At 47.7% G+C, this 25,033-nt stretch overlaps 1 protein-coding gene across 7 annotated transcripts in view; it reads right to left on the bottom strand.

Moving 5' to 3' along the window:
• Positions 1–25,033, bottom strand: part of CCDC50 (coiled-coil domain containing 50) — a 46,256-nt gene that overhangs the window by 15,040 nt on the left and 6,183 nt on the right. For all 7 annotated transcript variants that reach the window (XM_084847820.1, XM_084847813.1, XM_084847817.1 and 4 more), the window contains exons 2-6: positions 10,236–10,298; positions 8,337–8,466; positions 6,492–6,582; positions 6,001–6,118; positions 2,430–3,254 (exon numbers count right to left, since the gene is read on the bottom strand). In XM_084847820.1, coding sequence (XP_084703946.1) covers positions 2,430–3,254; positions 6,001–6,118; positions 6,492–6,582; positions 8,337–8,466; positions 10,236–10,298 — 1,227 coding nt within the window. The remainder of the gene's footprint in view (positions 1–2,429; positions 3,255–6,000; positions 6,119–6,491; positions 6,583–8,336; positions 8,467–10,235; positions 10,299–25,033) is intronic.

Raw genomic sequence — 25,033 nt, 5'->3', positions numbered from 1 at the left:
GACCAGATCTCCATGAGCTGGTTTACAATCTCCTGGTGTAGGGAGAAGGTGAGATATGACTGAACCGGGCTTCATAATCCACCCTAAATGCCAGCACCATCATCACATGGGGCAGTTTTGAAGAACCAATCACATCTGGGGCCAGTTCGCACAACCAGGGCAGGAAGCCACAGCTGGGAGACTAATGCATGAATCAGAACAGGGTAGGCAACCTGGTGTCCTCAAGATGTTCGGGACTACAACTCCTGTAAGTCCCAGCCAGCAGGGCTCATGATTCTAGGAACCATGTTTCACAGTCTGAAACATCTGGAGGGCACCAGGTTGCCTACCCCTGAATTAGAAAGAGAGGGAGTTTGTAAAATGGAGTAACAGACTGCTGTTACCCTTCCTCACAGAAAGGTATATGGGAGGCACCATCATGCCCTGTTCCTGGAAGGATGGGGCAAAGGAGAGGGCAATGTGGGACCATCTGGCCCCTCCTCGAGACTTGGGGACTCCTAAAACTCACAATTCATTTCTGGAACTCACTACCACAAGATGTGGTGATGGCCACTCACTTAGATGCCTTTCATAAGAGGTTGGACACACCCATGGAAGAGGAGAGCTTGAACAATGGCAGGCTACTAGTCATGATGTCCATCTGCAGCTTCCACTGGCCATGCTTGCTGGGCATGATGGGAGTTGCAGTCCAATGCATCCAAAGGGCACCAGGTTGGGGAAGGCTGCCTTAGAGCTCTATCTGCCAAGACGCTTCCACCCCCATCCCTCCAACCACTGAGCCTCACTGTACCCGCTTCTCAGCCCTAAATCCCATCTTCATCGGCGGTCTCGGTAGGGATCGTGTCACCAGGACAGATCCGAGCCACGTTGCCCCCACCAAGCAGCTGCACCACAGAATCCAAGAGGCAAGCCCCCAGGGTCTCTTGCAATGCTGCACTGAATTCTGGGACACCACTATTGGATCACGTGCTGCTCCAAGAGACCACGAGGACCACTGGCTCTGTTTCTTCTCCTCAGGGCCTAGTGTGCTCCTGGGGAAACAGGGTTTCTTTTAAAGGCTGTAAGCAGCTTGGGACAAGAGACCGTGGGCTTTCATTATCATTTATAAACTCCTCTGTAGGCACTATATATATGTATCGGTTTTAATGTTTTTATCTATGTTTTAGATCGATGTTATTATATAATTAATGTATATTACTATGTATTTTAAAGTATTTAAGTTATTTTGTAAACTGCTTAAAGATATTTTTAAATATGGTAAGCGGTATATAAATCTATTATATGCTTTGCCCTTGTTGCAGTGGCAAAGTGGAGGATCTGCCTCACTACTTGTTTTATTGCCTCATTTATTCCAAAATTTGTTCTAAGAATTTAGACCTATTTTTTGAGAAAAAGTCCATCTGGTCTGATTTGGAGAGAATAAAAATTTTGTTTGCATGTTACAACAAGACAATCCTTCTGGCATTAGCCAGAAGTTTTGCTTCTGTAGCCCAAAATTTCTGACCTTACAGAATATTAAAAATTAGTAATATCTGTTTTATTTGATCTTTTATCTATCCATGTTTTGTCTGCTTGTTGTAACCTTTGGTTGAAACAATAAAAGTTTGTGTGTGTGTGTGTGTGTATATATATATCTTTAATAATAATAATAATAATAATGGCAGTAGCACAGACATATAGAAAACAGCACCAAACTCCATGATGCTAATCTTGAAAAGCAGTCAAAAGTGGAGACATTTTCAAACTATAACAGCAGATTAAGATGTCATTTCACAACCAGGAAAACACACAGTTTGAACATGATCTTCGTAAACAATTCTATTCGAAGTTCTTTTGCGAACCAATAGCATTTGAGACCCAACAAAATCTGGCATTCGGTGTGGAAGCCAGCAAGTTATCATCTTACTCTTTAGGCGCAATAAGGCAAATTGGAACTTCCACACTCCTGTTAGACACAACCGTCTTTGTTTTCAAGCACAGGCTGACCCCGTTTCAGCTTGGAGGGGGGATGAAACAGGAAAGCCAAATAACAAACAGACTCCCCCCTCCCCCCCGAATGTTGAAATGATGAAAAGCTCTTGGTTGAAACTTGTCTATTTGCCAACACATATGGAATATACTCAACAGGACTTACTAAGCCAAAATTAGACTTTGATATTTTGTAAAGAGCACACACAAATTTGCATTTCTAACATGTTTCTGGCAGAAGTCACTCTCACAATCTCTCTCTCTCTCTCACACACACACACACACACACACACACACGGAGCTTGGATTCCCTTTCCACTTAGGTTCACTGCATCGGAATGACTAGGCAGGAACTAGCTTAGCATAACTGGAAAAACAGAGTTCTATGGATTTTACAGACAACCTAGGATACCTTCTCAAGGATCAGGCACAGAAAGACCCCACCACCTACGCCCTGTTACCTGGGTTCCGATGGCGTCCTGCGGCCATTTCCCAGTCCTCCCCATGGCGTGAGGAGGGCGAGCCTCTTGCCCCATCTCCCGCTTCTTCGTGTTCTCTTCCTACGTCCCTCCTGGGGCCTCGCTGGGGTGGTGCTTCCAAGTCCCGGAGCCTGGGGTCCCGGGAGGGGGGCCTCGAGGATTGCTCCTTCTCATGGGCCAGGGGCTTATGACGGTCTGGGATTGGTGAACAGCTGTTGCCACAGCACTGGTTGGAGCGTCTTTCCTCCTCGTCACCGTTTGCGTTCAGTGACCTCGGAGGCTTTTCTGAGCTGGGAGATTGCCTTTCCCAGTGCTTATGATATCGTCTGTTGCCATGACCTGCACTTGACCCTTCATCTTCCCAGTCTACAGGAAGAGCGGGCATCCTTGGGGGCCTCTCCCGGCTTCGCGGCCTCCTTTCTTGCCGCTCCCTGCGGCCTCCACCATCCGGCATAGGTGACGATGACCCCGGAGGTCTCTCCTGGCTGGCTGGCTTTCTCCCCCTGCCTTCTCTGGTTCTGCTGCCGCCTCTGTCGACATGTTCGTCCTCCGCGTCTGAAGGAGGCTTCCGAGGCTTCTCCTGGCTGCCTGGTTTCCTGTCCCGCCTCACTCTGTCGTGTCTCCGGCCATCTCTGGCCTTCCTCACTTCAGAGGCGCTCCCCAAAACCTCCAAGTCAAGCCCCTCAGAAACCAGAGGAGGCCCCCTTCGGTGTTCCCTTGGCTGCTGGGCTTGCCTATCGCCACTCCAGGGGCGACAAGGTCTGGCCGGCTCAGATGCCTGCTCCCTGGGGCTACCGCACGAATGGTCTGAGCAACGGGTGGATGACACAAACAATGAAGGTGGGTTAGTGACACGGGTTACTGGCAGACACATGCTTAAACCACAGCATGCAACAAGGAGTGGAGGAAAGGCCAGAAGGCAGCTTGGAGGCAGGCAGGGAAAACATGCAAATAAAGTCAAAGGAGGAAAGATGGAAAAAGAAATGGAAACCCACAGGAGGCATCCAAGGGTTAGGCACCCACAACCCAAAGCCATGCAGCCTATGAAGACGGGCAGCTAGACCTGGGGCCACCAAGCCGCCTCCTCTGACTGGCCGTGGCATTCCAGGCTCTCAGGAAGACTGGGGACTTTCCAACCTTCCGCCCCCTGCTCTTTTTATGTGGAGATGCCAGGGATCGAACCTGGGACCTTCCACATGCGGAGCAGGTGGCTCTATCACTGTCTGTATTGTCTACATTGACTGGCAGCAGCTCTCCAGGTTTTCAGGCAGGAGCATTGGGCTGTAAGCAATTTTCTGTCCAGGCCACCCCTGCAGCTTCTCCAATTTCAGCAGGAACAATCCCTATATTTTCAAGCTTCCCTATGCAATCAAAGGGGCTCAATCCAGACTCCACTGAAGTCAACGAGAAACCATTTTAGTGAGACTGGAATTAAACTAGTCTTGACATAGGGTGTATACCAGCCTTCCCCAACCTGGTGTCTTCCAGATGTGTTGGACTACAATTCCAAGATGGGGCATGCTGGGAATTGTAGTCAACACATCTGGACGACACCAGATTGGGGGATGCTGGGGTATCCAATAGTGCTCTTACGCAGTGCCCATTCATTTCAGTGGGGCTGTTGCAGGAGAACTTCCCACTTGATCAGGATTTGTGTAGACAAGACTCAGGCCAAGAGCTAACAAGGTAGTTCTAATTTCTCCTCTGCATCTTTCAAAATACCAAACCTCCAACAAACAAACAAACAGTATTCAGGGACAGGAGCAGCTTCAAAGATTGATTTCAACTGCATCCCCCCCACCCCCACCCCAAGAAACAAGCAGGTGGAAAACACATCAGCCCCATAGTACATTACTATTCTACCTATGCACACCTTTTGCAAGCAACAAAGCAATCCTCCAAACCCTAGGCCACACATGTAATGTCACAATGAAGCAGCTAGAGGGGGCATCAATTCACCATGCCATGCTGAAGCCGTGTTGGGAAAGATCCGTCTTTTGGGGGGAGATGGAGGGAAACCCAACCCAAACAAAAAATACATTTTGTACAATGTGGATGGATGATTTAGATGGCCCTGTTTTTATTCCCACCACCACTACACACCAGAGGTTTAGCTCTAGCAGTAGATTTTCTTGTAATGTCTAGTTTGATGCCTAGAATCAGTGAGACCTCAGCTGTATCATGGGAAGACAACTGCAGGTCCAGGCCATCAAGTCATTGGCTGCTGGTGCAATCCACTAGAAATCTCTGCACATACACTGTTAAAAGAATGAACGGGGAAGTCAGCCCATAACTGTAGAGCACAGGCCCTGCAGAAAATAGGGTGGTCTCTAGCAACCCTGGTTAAACGGATCTTGAGTAGCAGGACAAACCAGTGCTGAGGGCTCAACTGATGCAAGCCAGAGGTGACAATATTGGACTCAATCAGCTAGTATTTGGTTTGAGCTGACTCGGCAGAAAAAGCACCATTTTTGGTTCATGTGGAAGGGTTCACGTCGCATTCTGACAAGGCTCGGGCAAGAGAATGTGTCGCAGATTGTGGCCACTTGTTAATGAGAGGCACAGCCCCCAAGAAAGCATGGAAGTGGGATGGTCACCCTCTGGGAAACCCACAACAAGCCAAAGAATCTAAGAGCAGGCAGAGACCTCAACAAACACCTGCTACTGGAAGCTGAAGGAGAGCGTGAGGATAGGTGAGGATAGGTGTGTGCCAGAGAAACCACCACCAGCAATGGCAAAGCAAATTCCCAATTTTGTAGTCATTGAATCCTCAGGATCATGGCTCATTTGATCTCAAAAGTCTCTCAGAGAAGAAGAGAAGATCTAGGAAGTAGCTCAGCTTCCTGCAGTTTCCAATCTGGAGTGACAATCATGCCAAGAGATGACATTTGGCGGTGATCAGAAAGGTGGTTCAGCAAGCGTTATACATCCAGCATCTGTTGGGCTCACGTTCCCATTCTGTGTATCCGTTCTCCTCGAACAAGAATTCATTTCAGGTCACGCCACCACCAATGACAAACAGAGAACCCCCACCATGGCAAGCAGAGTGTGGAATTGGCAGCAGGGAATGGCTCCCACTACAACCACTCCCACCACAACTGTGTCATGAACAAGACCCACATTCCACCTGCAAAGAAGCATCAGCCCCCACTTCCAACCCAATATATGTACTAGCAGCACCTTTCTACACAAAACTCAGTTCGGAGAAAGGAAGAAGAATGGTAACATTCCCATTCCAAATTAGGGCTGCAACCCTGCAGCATGAGTGTCAGATTATGCAACCCTAGAGACGGTCTTTCAAGTTTCTCCCACTAAGTTGCTTCTTAAACCCCTAATGTAGAAAGTAGTTCAGAGCTGGTGAAAGCAAAACCAACACAAAAACTCTGGTGCCCGATCACTACTGTGCACGAACTGCCTCCTAGTATGCAGCTCAAGGGCCAGAGGTCTACGTTGCAACACAGAACTTCTGGGTCGGAGGTTAGGACAGCAAGGTCAACCTGGGACCAACATGTCCATAGCTCGTGCTGCTCCCTGCTCTGCTGCTTCTACTTACCTCTGCTTTCTGGATGGTAACCCTCGTCATAAGTGCCGTGTCGCAAAGACTCTGGCTGAGGTTTCTTCCTCCTCTTTTCCTCTTGAAGTTCCTTCTGCTGTAGAATCCGAGCAATGTCCTAAAGGAATTGGGGGGGGGGGGTCAAACAGCAAAGAATCTTTTGTCTAGTTTCTCGAGAGCATCTCAAGTCATCTTCCATTTCTATTTACTGTTTCCCAGACTTCCAGAGGCTGCAAAGTGCAGACCGATGTATGCGGGGCTGCTTTCTAGCAGATCTCACTGAGCGGGAAGTCTCCCAGTCTTGGGAGTTGAATCCTTTCCTCCCCCTGCCCCAAACCTGGAAATGTTCTCTCTTGTCTTTGGGGATAAATTCCCACCAATATTGTTTTCAATTTGCACAGTTCCAAATCAAATTCTGGGCCCTTTTTTTAAAAAAACACTTGGCATCAGATAAAACCACCTTCCTCTCTGCCCACAACATTAAGGTTTACCTCATCATCCTCTTCCTGCCGACGCCGCTGTTCTGCTTCAATGACCAGCTTGACTTGAATTTCCTGAGCTATCTCACAGTCCTGCCGCTCTCTGAAAGATATGGAGGTGGGGGGAGGAAGTGGAGAGGAAGAAGTGAGTGGGGGACAAATGGAGAGAGAGAGGCAGGAAGAAACCGCAGCCCAGGGCTCTGATTCTGATTGCTGGCTCCACACCGAGAGACGAGTGTCTTCAAGGCGGGAAATGTTGTTGTGATATTACCCTCAGTTTTTCATCTTCTTTTGCCTTTTGTGCCATCACCCAAAGGAGGCCTACAAAAAGTTCTCTGGCAGTGTCCCGCCCAGACGCCAAGCAGGAGGCCTTTCCCAGCCCCACTACCTGAACTCCTTCGTAACTGGATGTGCTGAGGACTGAACCTCGAACCTTCGACGCACAAAGCAGGTGCTCTTATCCCTGAGCTATGGCCTTGAATTGAAACTGTCTTACGCTGAGACCACAATTAAAGTAAATGGGGGGGGGGGTGAAGCATCCCAGGTCCTAGGGGGCGTAAATGACCTGAACATGGTGGAAACTCTCATTTAACAAAACAATGGTTACTTTGGCCGAACTTACATGGAACGGCAAGCCATGATTCTGGGGGACCTTGGTTAACTGAGCGCATGTAGCCTGTTTCTCCAGGCGCTCCTGCTTGGCTCCTCCTGCTAGTGCAAGTAGCAAAACAAACCAGAAATGGGTTTTGGGGCACATTGTCTGGACCAAGGACCTTTGGCTTGCTGCTCCCAAACAAGCCAGGATCTGTAAACAAAGAACAAACCCAGTTTACAATTCTGGCTTGTCTGGGAGCGACTACACACTAGACAACCCATTTCTGGTCTGCTTAGCCACTCACTCTAGTGGGAGGAGTGAAGTGGGTGCAAGTGGGCTCCAGGCACCAGCACACAACTTGCTCACAGCTAGCCAGGATTCCCCCAAATCCTGCCTTAGATCCTGCCTTACCAGTCTGTGCAAATGCAGCCAATATGCTGATGCAGCCCTTAAGACAGGTCCCAGCCACTCACTTTTTTTTCTGTTTGTCCCTCCAGAAGATTTTGAACTGAATGGGAAAAGTGCATGAGTGAAGTATCTGAGGTCTTTGAGACCCCATAGGGAGTAGCATCTGTGTCATTACTGGCACCAGATAATATCTCTGTATAGTTATACTGTGCAGTATAAATAATAATACAATTTCATATTACATTACACTGGATTCAATAGCAAATGTATCCTGGATTTCTTTTAAAGCTGCCAAACTAAACAGAGGACTAAACATCTGATTATGAAGTAATCCTGCAAGCACATACATGTGGGAACATTTGTGTTACACATGCAACCTTTCTCTGAGGGATCCAAAAGCAGGATCTTAAGATATTGGCCCGGATCCCACTCTTGAAATATTAGATTGGCTAAGGCCTCTCCATTTGCCAAGCGTTCCATTTGGATCTGCCCCTCCACGGCCATGTGGCTCCCTTCCATACACAGCCTCCTCGCCATTCACAGGTCTGACTGCTTTTTTCCCCATCCCTCCCATATCCGCTACTGAGGGCTCCGTGGGTGCAGGTCATCTCATGTTTTGCATCCTCAGTGCTGTACAGTCACACAATCGTATCTTGTCAACTTCCAGGGTACTCTTCTGGACAACACGGGGTCAGAAGAAGTCCACTGAAGAAGTGACTAGGTCTCTCTGACTCAGCCTTTCCCAACCCGGCGCCAACCAGAACTCACCTTCCTCAATTCTCCACCGCTGTCCCCACCCTGCCCTACACTGACGGACGACGCGGAGACAGAACATCACCATCCTGCACACTCACAGGTCTTTGTGGCGCCCCTGGATGCGGGCGCGCGCTTTGCGGTCCTCTTCCTCCTGCAACTGCTTGGCCATCTGCAAGTCATGCTGCACCAGACGGTTGCGCTGGATGTTTGTTGCCAAGTGGTGCTCGACTGCAAGGGTGCACAAAGACATGCAAGTAGGCTGAGGTGGGGAGGGGGCTATATATCTATCTGGGCTACCAATGGCTACCAGACCCGATGGCTACCTCCGGTATTGGAGGTATTATGCTTCTGTAAGCCAGATGCTGGGGGCATGGGCAGGAGGGTGCTTTTGCACTCATATCTTGCTTGTGAGTGTCAACACTAGCCACGGCTCCCTCTCTTTCAAGCTTGAGGCATGGTGCCAAGACCTCCTTATTCTGCCAAGCTTCTGATGTGGCTTAATGTTTTTTTTTGTCTCCCTGCTCTTGGGGAGCAAGCCTTTGGCCACTAGGCAGAGTCCTGGGGGCCACAGGATAGTTTGGATTCCTGGATCAGTCTCAGTGCTCTGACCTTGGAGCCAGGAATCCAAGCTCCCTGCCCCTCCCTCTCACAGCTGGCACCGAGAGAACTGCAGGGGTTGCCTCTCTGAGGTCACAAAGGCAACCTTGGAGAGGATGGACAGGAGGCAGATCGGTAGGTGGGGAGGGGATTGGGGAGCCAGTGTGGTGTAGTGGCAAGAGTGTTGGACTAGGAGCTGGGAGATCTGGGTTCTAGTCCCCACTTGGCCATGGAAGCTCACTGGGTGACTTTGGGCCAGTCTCAGACTCTCAGCCCAACCCACCTCACAAGGTTGTTGTTGTGAGGATAAAATGGAGAGGAGGAGGCTCTTGTAAGCCGCCTTGGGTTCCTTGCAAGAGGAAAAAAGGCGGGGTATAAATGCAATAAATAAAATAAATTATGCCATATCCCCAGGCCTCTCCAGCCTCCTTCCTTCCTGCTCTGCAGAGCCCCAGCTAAATGGGCGAAAAAGCCTGTCTAGCCAAAATACAAAGCAGGAGGAGCGTGTAAGCCTCCAAATTCGGAGGCTTTCGGTCATCCTGACAGGATTGAGCCCTTAATCTTGCTTTAACCTGCTCTTATGATAGGATGCTGTTTTTAGTAATTTTCAGATAGTTTTCATGATTGCATTTATTGTTCTGATGTGTTTTAGGAACTTTGCAAGTCACTTTGAATGTATTTGTAAAGACAACATGGGACAGAAATGTCTATATAAATAAATGATATGCTTGCAATAGATTGAAATACTGGAAGCAGGGATGTGTGAATCAGCAAAACCCAAGCTCGCTGCGGTTCTCTGAATTCCATCTTGAAGCTCGTTCCAACTCGAGTCCGTATCACATTGTGACCTTAGCTTTTTTTTCTTGCATGAAAATCTGAGCATATTTTCCTGCATATTTTTCCAAATGTATGCATCAATTCCGAGGATCTTTGACATGTAAGTATTCTTCTCCCATTGATTAAATCATGTTTGTGCACATTTTTCAATAGTACATATTTTTTCACGCACATTTTTCAAATGTACGCATGTTGTCTGACACATTTGTATTGGTCCACGAATCACATTGCAAGTTCAGAAATGTACGGACTTCAACAGCAGATTGCATCAGAGCCCATGTTTGGACCGGAAAGTGCAGACTGGGCAAATCACGATCAAAAACAAACTGAAATGAATTTCTCACACATCCCCAGTTGGAAGCCATGCAGATGGCTGAGTAGATGGGGGACAACAGGGTGTCAGTAGCCTCCATAGTTCCTGGCCTTGCCCCAGGAGTAGCAAAACCAGAATTAAGCAAAGCCATAAAGAGGCAGAACTATGCAAAATAAAGGAAATTCTGCAAACGTGCATAACATATACAGGTGGCAGAAGAATCCATCTTTGTTGGTCTGACGAGACTTACTTTCCTGTTCCTGCAGGCTGTGGGCCAAGGTGTGATCCTCCAAGACTGCAAAATCTCGGCACACTGTGAGGAAAAAGCAGACACAGAGGGTTACGTAAGCAGAAGGGAGTGCAAACCACCTGACAGAAGCTTGGCTTATTATTCCAGAGCCCACAACCTCTCTGACCGCCACAAGGCAGCAGAAACCACAGAAATATGGAACATGCAGCATTTTCTTGCAATGCATAAATTTCCACTGACCACAGACATTGCAAGAAAGTGCTAAAGCAAAACATAGCGACCAATTTCAAGGAAAGGAAGGCAAACAAAGGATTTTAATATATAAATTGTGCAGATAAACACTAATTTCCTGCTTGCGTATTTTTTGAATAATATTCAGTTCTTAAAAAGAAAAAAACAGCAAGGGAAAGAGAGTAAAATCATCAGGATTTGGGCAATGAATTAAAATACTGTGCTTTGAGACAAAATCCATCAAAGCAGAGCTGGCGCTGCAGTTCCCCATGCCCCGCCGCCGAGAATGACAAGATTCTGAGTATTTTGCACATCTGCTCTAATTTTGCCTGATTTATGCTGCACCAAATCTTTGAGGTCTGGCATATGTGTGGGGATGGGGTGGTGCATAGGGGGTTTCTCTCCTGAAGAATAAGCTGGCCGGCCGGCTTCCCTAGCCTCCACCCCCCTTGCCTTTCCTGCTGGGCCAAAGTGGAGAAAGGGCTCTGCTCCTGCTCAGGCAGCTGCCCGGCTTCCCGCAAAGCATAACGAGCAGCTGGGGACAGAAGACAGGCTGGTCTTTTCTCAAGTAAGCACAGGAGCAAAATTCTTGCTGCCCAAAGAGCTGCTTCGGCCATGCAGCTTTGCTGTGCGCTATCTGCTTGTTTCGGCTTGTGCTGGGGCTGGCCCGGAGGTGCTTTTGTTGTGCTTCTAGAAGATGCTCAGGGTGAGACTTTGGAGAGTCTCCAAAGGGTGGGAATTCCACACACTGGCACACATTTGCAAATCTACTTCTGAATTACCAGAGACCAGTAATTCCAACACATCCTTTTAAAACTGGCTTGCAGAGCTGAACAAAAACCTCGTCAAAAGCAACCAGTTGGTACTCTTACAGATGAGGAACACAGAGGCTGAGAGATAAACTATGAGCACGAAGCCAGTCATGCCAGAGATCTGATCCCCTTTGAATTTTACTTGCACTCATTAAAGTATTGGGAGTCAGAATCCCTTGGAGATCTGCTGCAAATCACTCCAGAGACCTACCAACAGATCCTGACACCTTCTGCACAGCTCTGCTGTACAGGATGTCAAAAGAAGCAAATGGCACAAATTCTGCCTCCCACTCTTATGTTAAGGGCGGAGGGGCTGGCTATTTTCGAACCATGATGGTCTTATCCCCCCCCTCCACTTTCCTTGTGTGTCCTCTTAGATTGTAAGCCTGTAGGAAGGGACAGTTGCCTTTAACTGATTGTACGTAAGCCACTCTGGGAGCCTTTGTGGCTGGGGAGCAGGATAAAAATACTCCTAATAAATAAAGAGGCTCCTCAAATAGCAACGTAAGCATCTGTTGCCAAGAAAAATGCTCGCTGCTGTCTGAAGAGGGGTCTGCCACATCCAGCCTCCCTTCCTGAACTCTCTGCCGGTCTGTCTCCCCCCCACCATGGAATCCCTTCCCCCTCTTGCCTTCTGCTTCTGGGGAAGCATCCAAACAAAGACGCTTCTATTCTGCCAAACCTATCTCTGAAAATCAAGTCAGAGCCCCGACACTGGCCGAAGCAGTTCGCGGGGAACTGAGATGTGGCCCTTAGATTTAAACTGCTGTCTTCCATGGGCTACGTTATTTATTTTTTTAAGTACATCCCCAGATTCAACGCACAGTGCATCTTCAACAGAGGATTTCTCCTTGCTGCTGTTCCAGGAAGCTAAAAACAAAAAACTGGAGACCCAGAGAAAGAACAGCTTGAACAAAATGTCACATCAAAGAGAGCATGCAGAAGGCGCCCACAGTTTCAGGACCCTGGATCTGGCAGCGGCGGCTTCCGCAGTCGCTCACTCGCTACGGATGCGTGTGCTTTAAGACCTGGATCCTAGAAAGTCTGCAGCTGTCACTTAAGAATTATGACGCTAAGACATACGGACATAAATAGAGCCCTGCTGGATCAGACCAAGGGTCCATCCAATCCAGCATTATGTTCACACAGTGGTTGACCAGCTGTTGATCAGGAACCCACAAGCAGGACAGGAGCGCAACAGCAGCCTCCCGCCCATGTTCCCAGCAACTGGTGCACAGGCTCGCTGCCTCTGGTACTGGAGGTAGCACATAGCCATCAGGACTAGTAGCCATTGATAGCCTTTTCCTCCAGGAATTGGTCTTTTAAAGCCATCCAAATTGGTGGCCATTGCTACATCCTGTGGTAGCGAATTCCAGAGTTTCACTACGCGTTAGTTTATGCATAGTTTAACTACGACGTGAGAGTTTGGAGATTTTTCGGCAGTGGCAGCAGCATCTTAAGTAGTGTTGTGTCTGGGAAAAAGCATACTCCTCGCCCAACACCCCCGCTCCCAGTCAGTGCCACGAGGGGGAAATAACCCTTCTTTTCCTCTCCATAAATCTCTCACAGTGGGATTGGTTTGCTTTACGAAGGAGGTCTGCTTATCTCTGGGCGGAACAACCAACAGACCTTTCCTAAAATGCAATCAAGTCAAATCTGGCATCCTTCTCAGAACTGAAATGCATCACTGCCATCCGGAAAACGGACATGCCTTCCTCCACTGAAGAGAAGGGGCATATATACTGACACATACACAGGCACCGTTTATTTCCAAAGTCAAATGATTCAATTTCACAAAAGCCCACAGGGTTTGTCTGGTTTAGGAACAAGGCTGGTGGAAGCTGTCAAAACCCCGTCAATCCAAAATATGTCCAGCAAGAGAGAAGCTCCCCCAAATGAGCCCGTTATGAACAATCTGGAAAGATGTACTGATTTATAAACCAAATTCACTACTGACAAATAAACGGTACACAAATGAAAGTATTACTACTAATAACAACACCGGCCTGCAAAAAAACCCTTACTCATTTGATTTAATGAGCAGAGAGGAATTGGCCAATGTGAAGAATTTTGCCTGCGTATGATTTATGCTTTACAAAATTATTGTCCCCATTTATTAATTTATTTTCAGATGTCTGGCGACAAAAACAAAGACTCTCGTGGCAACTTCACAGACTAACAACTTTATTATGGCAGAAGCTTTCACTGCCCACTTCATTAGATATTATTTATTATTTATTAACAATAAACAATGTTTATATGTTGTCCAATAACGAAGTTCTCTTTTCAATAAGTTCTTAAGACTGAGTACAATAAAGTAATAAAAACACTACTAAGGGTACAAAAAAATTAATACACACAATTTATACCAATACAAAACATATGGCAGCAGAAATAAAATATACACTTCAGAGTCTCCTTGAGATATTTACAGCACATTCCTATGCATGTTTACTCAGAAGTAAGTCCCATTCTGTTTAACAGGGCTTACTCCCAGGTAAGTGTGTCTAGGATTGCAGCCTTCAAGTTGAAATGCTTGCCAAAACTGAAAGACTTACTATGCCTGAGCAGACCAAATTCCTGGGCCTGGCAGATCTCCTACGGAAGCCTTCCCCAACCCAGTGCTCTCCAGATGGCCATGTTGGCTGGGCATGATGGGAGTTGTAGTCCAACACATCTGGAGGGTGCCAGGTTGGGGAAGGCTGACGTATGGAATAGAGTTCTTCAGGCCCAGGGGATCTACCAAGGAAGATCTATGAACAATAGAACAATCCTACCTCTGGTGATAGCAGTAAAAGGTCTTAACTCTCGACCTCAACAAATGGGCGGGGTCAGTATATATGGGAGAAGGCATTTTAGGCTTAGGAAGTTGTTGTTCAGTCATGAAGTCATGTCTGACACTTCTGACCCCATGGACCATAGCCGCCAGGCCTTCCTGTCCTCCGCTCCCTCCCGGAGCGTGCTCAAGTTCATATTCATCGCATCGGTGATGCTATCTAGCCATCTCATCCTCTGCCGTCCCCTTCTCCTTTTGCCTTCAATCCTTCCCAGCATCAGGGTCTTTTCCAGTGACTTTTCTCTTCGCATTTGGTGGCCAAAATATTTGAGCTCCTTGAACCAAATCGATTTTACTATGATACATCATGTAAATGAAAGGTTTCTAATATGAATTCCTATTGCAATAGGGGCAAAATAACAGCAGAATCAGCGTGTTCAGATGAGGGATGCAGGGCCACGGTACCAGAGAATATGGGAACCAAATATGGAAACTGTAGGGTAATGCTTGGCGAGGAACGACATGATGGCATGTCTGGATGGAGAATTTACAGTCTCTATTACAGATCCCTTCCGTCATGGTTAATGATTGTGATATATGGTGCCAAGTTCTGCACCTAGGAAATGCCAAGTTCTACACCTAGGAAAAAGAAACCAAATGCACAGTTCCAAGATGGGGGATACATGGCTCAACAACACTACAAGCGAGAAGGATCTTGGAACTGTTGTCGATCACAAGCTGAATATGAGCCAACAATGGGATGTGGCTGCAAAAAAGGCAAATGCTCTTTTGGGCTGCATTAACAGAAGCATCGCTTCCAAATCCCGGGAAGTACTAGTTCCCCTCTACTCTGCACTGGTTAGGCCTCATCTGGAGTACTGTGTCCAGTTCTGGCCACCACACTTTAAGAACGATGCAGACAAACTGGAGAGGGTTCAGAGGAGGGCAACAAAGATGATCAGGGGACTGGAAATAAAGCCCTATGAAGAGAGACTTGAAGAACTGGGCATGTTTAGCCTTGAGAAGAGAAGACTGAGGGGAGCTAGGATAGCGCTCCTCAAATACTTGAAAGGCTGTCCCAGAGAGGAAGGCCAGGATCTCTTCTCAATCATCCCAAAGTGCAGGACACGGAATCATGGGCTGAAGTGACAGGAAGCCAGATTCCGGCTGAACATCAGGAAAAGCTTCCTGTTAGAGCAGTACGACAATGGAACCCATTCCCTAGGGAGGTGGAGGGCTCTCCCACACTGGAGGCGTTCAAGATGAGGCTGGACAGCCACCTGTCAGGCATGCTGTGACTTGGATTCCTGCATTGAGCAGGAGGTTGGACTCGATGGCCTTGTAGGCCCCTTCCAACCCTACTATTGTATGATTCTATGGCTGTTGCTTTCCCTAATCGGAATCAGTGCACATTCCTGCTGAACAGCAACAGAGCTGAACCTACTGTCCTTGGTCATAGCTCTCAGGAGGGCAGGAATCTTTTTTGCTGCACCTCACCAAGAAGGCCCTCTTGCAAGTGAACTAGCAAAAGGCCTGTGAAATTTCATGGAGACGGGGTGTGTCTGCAAGGAGCGCTCCAGCCCTCTCAACTCTTCTTCCAACCGCCTCCCCTTGTGTGTCGCCAGGCCTTCTGAAGCCACTTGCACTCTTCCTCACTGGGAAGTGGTGATGGTAAAAGAGTGTTCAAGATGGTGCTGGGGTCTGGAGTGCTTCTTGTCTCTTCTAGGGGCAGCTCCATCTTTTTGGAGATGGCACCACATCTCACGGCCCACAGCTCAGTGGTAAACCACATGCTTTGCACTTATGACTGTTCCTGACAGTTAGAGCTAAAACTTCCTGACAGTTAGAGCAATATGACAATGGAACCAATTACCTAGGGAGGTGGTGGGCTCTCCCACACTGGTGGTGTTCAAGACGAGGCTGGACAGCCATCTGTCCTGGATTCCTGCATTGAGCAGGGGGTTGGACTCGATGGCCTTGTAGGCCCCTTCCAACCCTACTATTCTATGATTCTATGTGGTTCCAGGTTCAGTCACAGGCATCTTCAAGTGAAATGGGGCTCAAGTAACAGGACTAGGGAACAAATTAGATTTCCACCCTTAAAGGCAGCCAAAAATCATTCACAACAATAAAAGACGATGCAAGTTTCTTGGTCCATCCGTCTATCAGCACCATAACCGTGAAACATAAGACACCCGAAACTTGGCATAGGTACTACGAGAGCCCTAGGGGTCTGCACCTCAGAATTATTTTGTTTTTAAAATGCATTAATTTTATTATTTTAAATGTGCCTGGTTCTGAAGCCTGCAGTATCAACTTCAGTCACTAAGTGGCAGAGCTCTGGCCATAAGGCGCTGTAGCTCAGTGGTAGAGCAGGCTTTGCATGCAGAAGGTCGCAGGTTCAATCCCCGGCATCTCCAGGTAGGGCTCGAAAAACTCCTGCCTGAAACCCCAGAGAGCTGCTGCCAGTCAGCGTTGACAATACTGGGTTAGATGGACCAAGGGTCTCACTCCCTGAAAGGCAGCTTCCTGCGTTCCTATGCTCCCTAACCAGCACATAGCTTTGCAGTCAATACAGTCTGAAGGTAAGGGGGAGTGTTCTGAGAGACAGAGTTATATGGGTGCCCTTCCCCCTGCTCTGGGACAGACCCACCTCAGGGAAATGGGGTGAGAAGACCCCTCCCTCAGGGGGCTATAGGGGTGCATTGTGGCAGAGACTGTGCCCAATGGTGCCAGTGGGCATTGCTTCACTCAGACGGGGCAGAAACAATGTCTCCAAGCTGTGTAAGTTCGCCTGAAAGCTTTGTGGTATCAAATTGAGGGCTATTCCAACCCATGCACAGCCGGGGCTGTCTGCTAGCTTTAAATTAACTAAAGGAATTTAGGCCTCTGCCCAAACCCTGGGAGAGCTGCTGCCAGTGAGATGAGACAATCCTGCGTGGGCATTCTGGACACTGCAGCAGCACCCTACGCAAGAACATAAGGGTCTATCCAAGCCAGCACTCTGTTCACGCTGTTCAAACAGCTGCCTACGGGAAGCCCACAAGCAGGACATGAGTGCAACAGCGCCCTCCTCTCCATGTTCCCCAGCAACTGCTGTACAGAGCTCCTCTGATCCTGGAGGCAGCACAGAGGCATCAGGAATAGGAGCCACTGATCGCTTTCTCTGCCATGCATTTGTCCAGCCCCCTTCTAAAGCCATCCAAACTGGTGGCCGACGCTACGTCTTGTGTAGGTGAATTCCATAGTTTAACTTTGCACTGTCCTGAGGACTGTGGCGGCAAGTCTGGTGAGAAACATACAAAGAGGTGATAAAAAAAATGGGTGGATCCCCCCCACTCCCGGCAATACCCCAAACCTAGCTGCATGGGCACTGAATTTTACCACTGATAACAGATCATTCATAGACTAGTAGTTCAAATAGCAAATTAAGAAACCTACTTCCCCCCCACCCCCTTTGTCCATTTTTAAACTACCTTTGAAACTTGCAAATTAGATTTTATCAGAAGTGTGTTGAATTTCCAGATGCGCATTTGGAAAGCTCCTGGACATCAGTCAGCCAAATGCAATGCTGGAGTCATGCATAGTCGTGCATCTCTGGCCACTTCCCCATTGTGTATCCTGAGAAACCAAGCTAGTTTAAAAGACCCATGAAAAGAGAGCCCCAGATTAGCCACAAGAAAGGGACGGACAAGGGCCAAGAAGAACGCCCCCTCCCCCTCCACACAGCAGCTCAGAGCAGGCAGGATGTGGTTACAAACTATGCTTGGGGTGAGAAGGCCTGTACAAGGTTGGGTCTATTTAAGTTGAAAGGCGGGGAAGAGAGAAAAGGAAGTGCAGGACACAGGAGTTGTTTATAAAATTCTGAACAGCATGGAATCAGAAGACAAAAGAATTCATTCACACAAACGCACACAAGCAATTGGGGCCATCCAATGAAACAGACTGGCAATAGGACCAGATCAAAACAAAGCAAGTAGTTCACCATGCACCAAGGATAGCCACCTTGGAGCAGAAAGGGCCGCAGCTCGGCGGCGGAGCCCCTGCTTTGCATGCAGCAGGCCCGGGTTCAATCGTCGGCATTGTCAGGTATGGCTGGAAAAAGTTCTGCCTAAGCCCTTGGAGAGCCTTTGCTGCCAGTCAGAAGAGACACTACGAAGTTAGATGCACTGGTGGTCTAACTCAGTAGAAAGCACTGAGCACCTTATGGGACGTCACTATCACAAGGTGCTATGGTGACCTTAGAGAACTTTTTTAAAGGATTCACCAAACCATGGAGGAGAGGCCTACCAATGGCAGTAGGCCAAGAGAGCTAAACAGAATCTGCACGGACAGACGCACTATATTTCCAATACGTGGGGACAAACAATGCCAACTTGGTGCCATCCAGATGTGCTGGGCCTCAATGTCCAGCATCCTCCTGGGGTGCTGCAAGTTACAATCCAACACATCTGGAGGAACCAGGTCGGGGAAGGCAGTTCTATGCTGGTCTTATTAGCTGGGGGAAAAAAATGTGTTGGCAGCATGCAGACCAGCACATCTAGACAGCGGCAGATGGGGAAGGCTGGGCTAAGGGGATTCATCAGCAACATGCAGCTCACCGCTCTTCTCCAAGCGTTTGTCTCCCATTTTGAATATTTATAAGAAAAATAAGTGCACAGGAAATGCCAGTAAATTTCAACTCTAGTTCTGAAAACTTGGCTGAAATTCCAGCCCAGCCCACAGAACATATTGAGGAGCATTTCGAGCTGCTTACATCAAGTCAGACCACGGCTCTGCCTAACCCAAGATTGTATAAGCAGCAGATCTCAAAGGTCTCCAGCAGGGAAAGTCTTTCCCAGGCCAGGATTAAACCAGGGACTTTCTGCATGCAACCTATGTGCCCAAACGGCCCCTCCTACAGATCTCAGTTTCGTCTCACTATCTCTGCTTTTGATGCTCCTGTTTCTATTTGTTCTCAAATAGTTATGGATTAAGCAACCAGCTCTTATCTAAGCAGCTTTGTCAAAACACTGGGGCCATGTATAACTAGAGATGGGAAAGCCTGGGGGGGGGGGAAATCTGAATAAAGGGGGAAGAGAACCTCGTTTGTTTGTTTTTCCCCAGGGATATTGGGGGGGGAGGGGGGAAGTGTTCCCCCCCTGAACTCTTCCACTCCCCTTGCTTTTTTCTGAGGGTTGTGTGTGTGTTCTACAAGCCTTCACATTGCTTCATACAACTCAAGAACAGTCTCAAGCAGCCCTCTGAGGATGGCCAAAGTGAGGTGTACTTTCAGTACAGGGCAAGGAAAAGTAGCAGAAATTTGCAAAACTGCCAGGCACGCCTCTTCCTGCCATACTAGGGGAAGCCTCCAGCCTTCCAAATTCTGCACAAAGGCATCTTTCGTCCTCCAGGAAATGTCATGGTTGTCTCAGTCAAAGGACAGCTACGAATGAATAAAACAGCTGAACTGAAGGAAGATGCTGCCAGGCCGTTCAGCCCCCTGAAGAATGACTAAAGTGACCTTTAGCCAGAAGAGACAGGGAGGGTGGAGGTTTTGCTCAGAGGACTGGCCAGGATCGGCTACAGCTGGCGTGAGCAGGTTGCCCTGGTGATGGGCTCCATTCTACACACTTTGGCTTCCCGGCCCTTTGTTTGACAACAGATGCGGCCTGCTCCGCTGTCACTGAGTCAACGCGGCCTGGATCACATTCCTTGTCTCACGGCAATTTACGCAGCTTTAAATGCACAGCCTCAATTTAAAGCCATGGAAAAACCTGAGCAAACTCGTTTCCTTTTTCCAAGTTAAAGCAAGCTAAAAGGACGCCAAAGGCTGTTAATGCAAACTGAGAGAAGGACAGGTTTCGAAAAGGGCATTTCCACCAGTTCAAAAAGCAAACTGAGGCAGGATCATTAGGAAAACAATCAACCAGCCTTGAGTCAGGGTTAAGAATTTAGGAATGTGCTAAAGGAGTGTCTCCCTGGGAAATCTGAAGGCCTTCTCAAAATGAGGCTGGATTTCTTCAACATTTTTTGGCTTACCTTGCCTGAGAAGGAGCTCCCAGATTTGCTTCACTATAGTGGCAGCTCTAGTTAAAGCTGATCAGCCACCCTGGGGCTAAATACCTTCAGCCACCCTGGGGCTAAATACCTCGACACAAATGGCAAAATGTAGGATTATGCCTGCCCTAGGTGGAGCCCTAGCACCATTTCTATATCTTTAAGGCATCCTATGCAGTCAATCACTCCAGGAGTATTTCTACTTTGTCCAAGGAGTACTCTGGACACTGTCTTTTAAAACATATTATTATTATTATTAATTGCCCCCAAGTTTATCCTTCTAGCTCCCTTACTTAGCTTCTTTACCATGCCCATGAGCAGGACCTTACTCACATGCAGGTTTTGACTCATGAGAAGGCCTCTCTCAAGGTCAAGGGAACCAGCTGCCTCCATGGCAGGATTGCTGCTTACCCATTGACTCCCCTCTCTGCCCAGCCCTCTGGCTTCTCTTTCCTCTTCTCACCCTCCCCATCACAGAACGTGCTCCTGGGGCGGGGGGGGGGGGCAAGCGGAGGTGCACAAATGGTCAAACAATAATCACGTGGGTGCGAGGTAGACGTGGATCTGCTGGTCAATTTCTGGGTGACTTTGGATTCCCAACTGGCTAACAATTTGTTGTTGTTCAGTCGTGTCCGACTCCTCGTGACCCCATGGACCAGAGCACGCCAGGCCTTCCTGTCCTGCGCTCTCTCCCGGAGTGTGCTCAAGTTCATATTCATTGCATCAGTGATGCTATGGCTAACAATAGCAACAACTAAAAAGCCTTCCCACCCCTGCCCCTAAATGAAGTTGCTGAAGAAGATCGCTTGGAGAAAACCAGGAGTGGATTTTCTGTGTGAAAGGACTTGTGAGTTTGGTTCTGGTGTTGATCACAAATTCCTGGGCTGAGCATGTGCTCAGAGGCACCCTCTTCCTTAATGGTTAGTATACATCCACCCACTTGAGCCACTGTTTTGCACCTGGCCCCATTTGGTGGACCTCGTATCAGGGATCTAGTAAAAAAGAAAAGGAAAGGAAAGTAGATCCCACAAGCCTGATGTCTACCCACCTTTGATTTAAAGTATTAATGTATTACAACAGTAACAAAGAACAGGAAGAGTGATGCTAACTGCATAAATTACGGCATTCCCGAAGACTCTAGCATCCTTCCCAGAAGCTTTGCAGAGCAGAGGGAGGCAAATACAGCAGACCTGGCAGCAGCCCTGGACACCTTCTGGACACCTGTGAGCTGTTGCCACTGTAATGGTGGTTTGAGTGTGTTCACTGCAGGTGCTTTTGAGCAGGAACAGGATTCAGGAGGAAACAAAGACCAACGTTGATAGGAGACAGGCCATGCAGCACGGGCCACCATTCACAGGTAGCTTTGACAGCACAAACTATGAGCGAATGCTGTAGCCACATAGGTGGGACCAATCAGTAGCTCTGGCAAAACTCTCATGTGCCTTTGCTGAAGTGCTCTCCAGCCTTTTCTTTTGCACATCTGGAGCTTGGGGTCAGGGAAGGGAGCTTTACAAATCAGAACATTGCTCCTGGAAGTGGCTGGGTAAATAACTGAGTACATGAGATCTGGGTGAGTGTTTGGGCGGGGGGAGGAAGAGAGGAGAATGGGCAAGGAGTTTCTAGAATCCCTCAGTGTGAGAGAGGGAGAGACCTGTGTGTATTGGGAAGAAGGTCAGTTCTGGAGACAGACAAAGGACTTGTAAATGCACAGATATGGGGAATTCTGAAGTACCCTTGGGTTTGTCCCATTTGATACCTTCAATCTTAACATGGTTTTATAGGATCTGTACCAAGGATGCTAAACAATGTAACATGTTACCCACAGTTTTCATTGTAAGCAGCGATGTGGGGCAGACATTTTTCCATTTGATAAGTTCATTAGTAAAAATGAATGTTCAACAACTGCAAATACAGCATCAGGCAAGCTTGGCAGTTTCAAAGTTGTAATTAATGTTTTTCGGGTGATTATCACTACCATACATGTCTGCCACTGAAATACATTTATGTCTCAGCGTAATATTAATGCATAATATTATGACATAAATAAATATTACGCATGGCTTACTTGCTCAGAATTAAGCCATGCGTAATTCTGAGCAAGAGAAAAAAGCAACGTCTTCCAGATCACATTTAGTTTGACCCCCAGCAGCCAGTGATGAGACAAATTCACGGACAAACTGATGGAATTCTATCTGCAAAGTCCTTTCACAACTAGCCAAAGAGCCATCACTCAGTAGTAGAGCATGATGCTGTGCATGCAGAATGTCCCAAATTCAGCCTTCCCCAATCAGGTGGCGTCCAGATGTGCCGGACTACAATCTCCACCATCCCCAACATGGCCAATGTCCAAAACCTATGGATGGCCCACAATTGGGGAAGGCTGCCCAAGTTCAACGCTTCATCGTCTCCCCTTTAAAAAGGGGCAGGGGAACATATCAGTGCCAGGCCTGGGGGAGTACCCCACCCCTCTCTTTGCCTGTACCCTTCCAGAGCTGCTACCAGCCAGAAGTGGCAATGGTCCAATTTGATATGGGGCTGCTTTATATGTCCATATATGTGCTTCAAAATCAGCATGGTTTTCTGAAGGTGCCCCAACAGCAGGAAAGGCCAGTCCCTCTCTCCCTCCTCCCTCTCTCCAATTCCAGCTGGAAAAAAGCACACACAACCTCTTAGCCTTTTCCCACAGCTCTGCAACAAGATGACATCCTAGCATAAAAAGGAGCCCTGGCCTCTTTCTAGCAAGGCTGGATTGTGATGAGGGGAGGTTAAGATCAAGGAGCAGTCAAAGCTTTGCATAATCTTTGTGGAAGTCTCAGGGGCCTATGCACCCCCTTTCCTTTCTCAGCACACTACAGATCTTGGAGACACAATCGCCTAAGACAATAGAGCAGATCCCTCCCTGCTCAGTCTCCCTTCTGACTTCCACGAAAAGAAGAGGCGCCCCCACCCCCAGCCCAATCCTTCACATTTGCCAGTGTCCTTTTGAGATCCTGCCAGGAAAAACAAAATTGCAGACAATACAAGGCACTTTCCTTGCAGCCCGTTTTTATATCATCATCTTATTTTTTGAGGATCAATAACCAAATTTAAGGCTGCAATCCTATACATACTTACTTGGGAGTAAACCCCAGTGCACGCAGTGGGACGTACTTCTGAGTAAACATGCCCAGGGTTGTGCTATGAGAATTATGTTCATTTTAAGCATTCAAAACCAACCTTTCCAGAATGCTGGTGAGAACCCTTTAAACCTGCCCCCTTACCTGGACCTTCAACTTTCTGTACATCCACAGACTACTCACATAAGAAAAACATCCATGTGGTGACATCACACAGAACAGCATTACACCATTTTCCAGAGTTAGCACTTTTGCACTCTTTGGGAAAGAACACACTCTTCATGCACACAAACTTTGTGTCTGTGTTGCGGGGAGGCACACACACAGACTGAGGAGGAGAGGGTGCTTTCTCCACAGCTAAAGTAGCAAGCAAAAACTGATAATCTGTACAGCCACATCTGGTCACAGAAACTGGACATCCATCTGATCAGGCAAGATAAATAATCATATTTCCCTTCCAATGAACACATAGGTTTCGCCACCTCCCCACTTCAACCACATACTGCATGAACCATATTAAAAAATACTGGAAAGACAGCTGTGAATAATATTGCAGCACATATATTTTGAGAAGCTATACTCCCCATTTAAACCTATAAATAGCTTTTCGAGGTGGCTTGCAGTTGTTAAATACATAAGAAATAAAAACAATAAAACAAACAGTGCATGAAAACAAAAGGGAAAAATATAGAACTCTGGAGGACTCAAAACATTTCATGGGTATTGTCTCAGCCATCTTTGCAACAACGCTGACATGCAGGTTAGCAGGAGGGGACACAGATCAGTGACAGAGGCCCTGCTTTGCATGTAGAAGGTCCCCGGTTTGATTCCCAGCAGCACCTCCAGGTAGGGCGAGGAAAGGATCCTGCGTGAAACCCTGGAGAGCCGCTGCTGCCAGTCAGTGCTGACAATACTGGGCTAGATGGACTGAGGGGGGTCTCAGTATAAGGCAGCTTCCTATGTTCCTATCCAAATACGACCAACACAGGAGGAGGCACTGGGAGGGGGTGACTGGCATAGGGCCACTAAAGGAGTTCAGGCAGTCATTCCATCCGGGGACTTACTGTGTTCCCACTCACTCTTTATGCTCCTCCTATGCTACACCAGTTCTCAAAAGAACTAAACCTTCTTTTGAGCATCTTCCTACACTAGTAAGAGGTGGTGACAGAGGATGCTTAAGTGATCTGAGGAGCCTTTTCTTGCATTTCCTATGTCATGCCCAAAGGAGGAGTTCAAACAATGTATCAGACAGAGAGAGAGAGAGAGACAGAGAGCAGTTTCACTTGAGATATGGCACAGGAAGCACTAAAACTGAAAGTGTGAAGTTTGGGTGCTTCCAGATTAGGCTTTTTGTACCACATTCATGGACTTTTACTGGTGTGTGTGTGTGTGTGTATCCAGATGATAGTATTGTCAACTCTAACCCTCCTGTGTTTTCCCACCACGTCTTCCTTTTTCTTACAGCAAAAAAACTGTTACAAAGAAAAAGATGGAATAGCTGCAGAATGCCTTTGGATGGTTAGTGGTAGGACCCCTCTATCTGGAAGCACCCTTTCTAAAGTGTTAAACCTGGAGGAGAAATCAGATCTTAATGTAAAACATGAGGAAGACCTTGGAATATCACTTCTCAAAATTGTCCTGCTGTTCATTGGATTTTGTTGTTGCTGTTGTTCAGTCGTGTCCGACTCTTCGTGACCCCATGGACCATAGCATGCCAGGCCTTCTTGTCCTCTGCTCTCTCCCGGAGTGTGTTCAAGTCCATATTCATTGCATCGGTGATGCTATCCAGCCATCTCATCCTCTGCCGTCCCCTTCTCCTTTTGC

Source organism: Heloderma suspectum, chromosome 3, assembly GCF_057233095.1.
Source record: "Heloderma suspectum isolate Gila_16-S chromosome 3, 16-S_ref, whole genome shotgun sequence".
NCBI classification, from domain to species: Eukaryota; Metazoa; Chordata; class Lepidosauria; order Squamata; family Helodermatidae; genus Heloderma; species Heloderma suspectum.
Note: the sequence above shows the minus strand (reverse complement) of the source record. Positions and strands in the feature narration are given on the sequence as shown.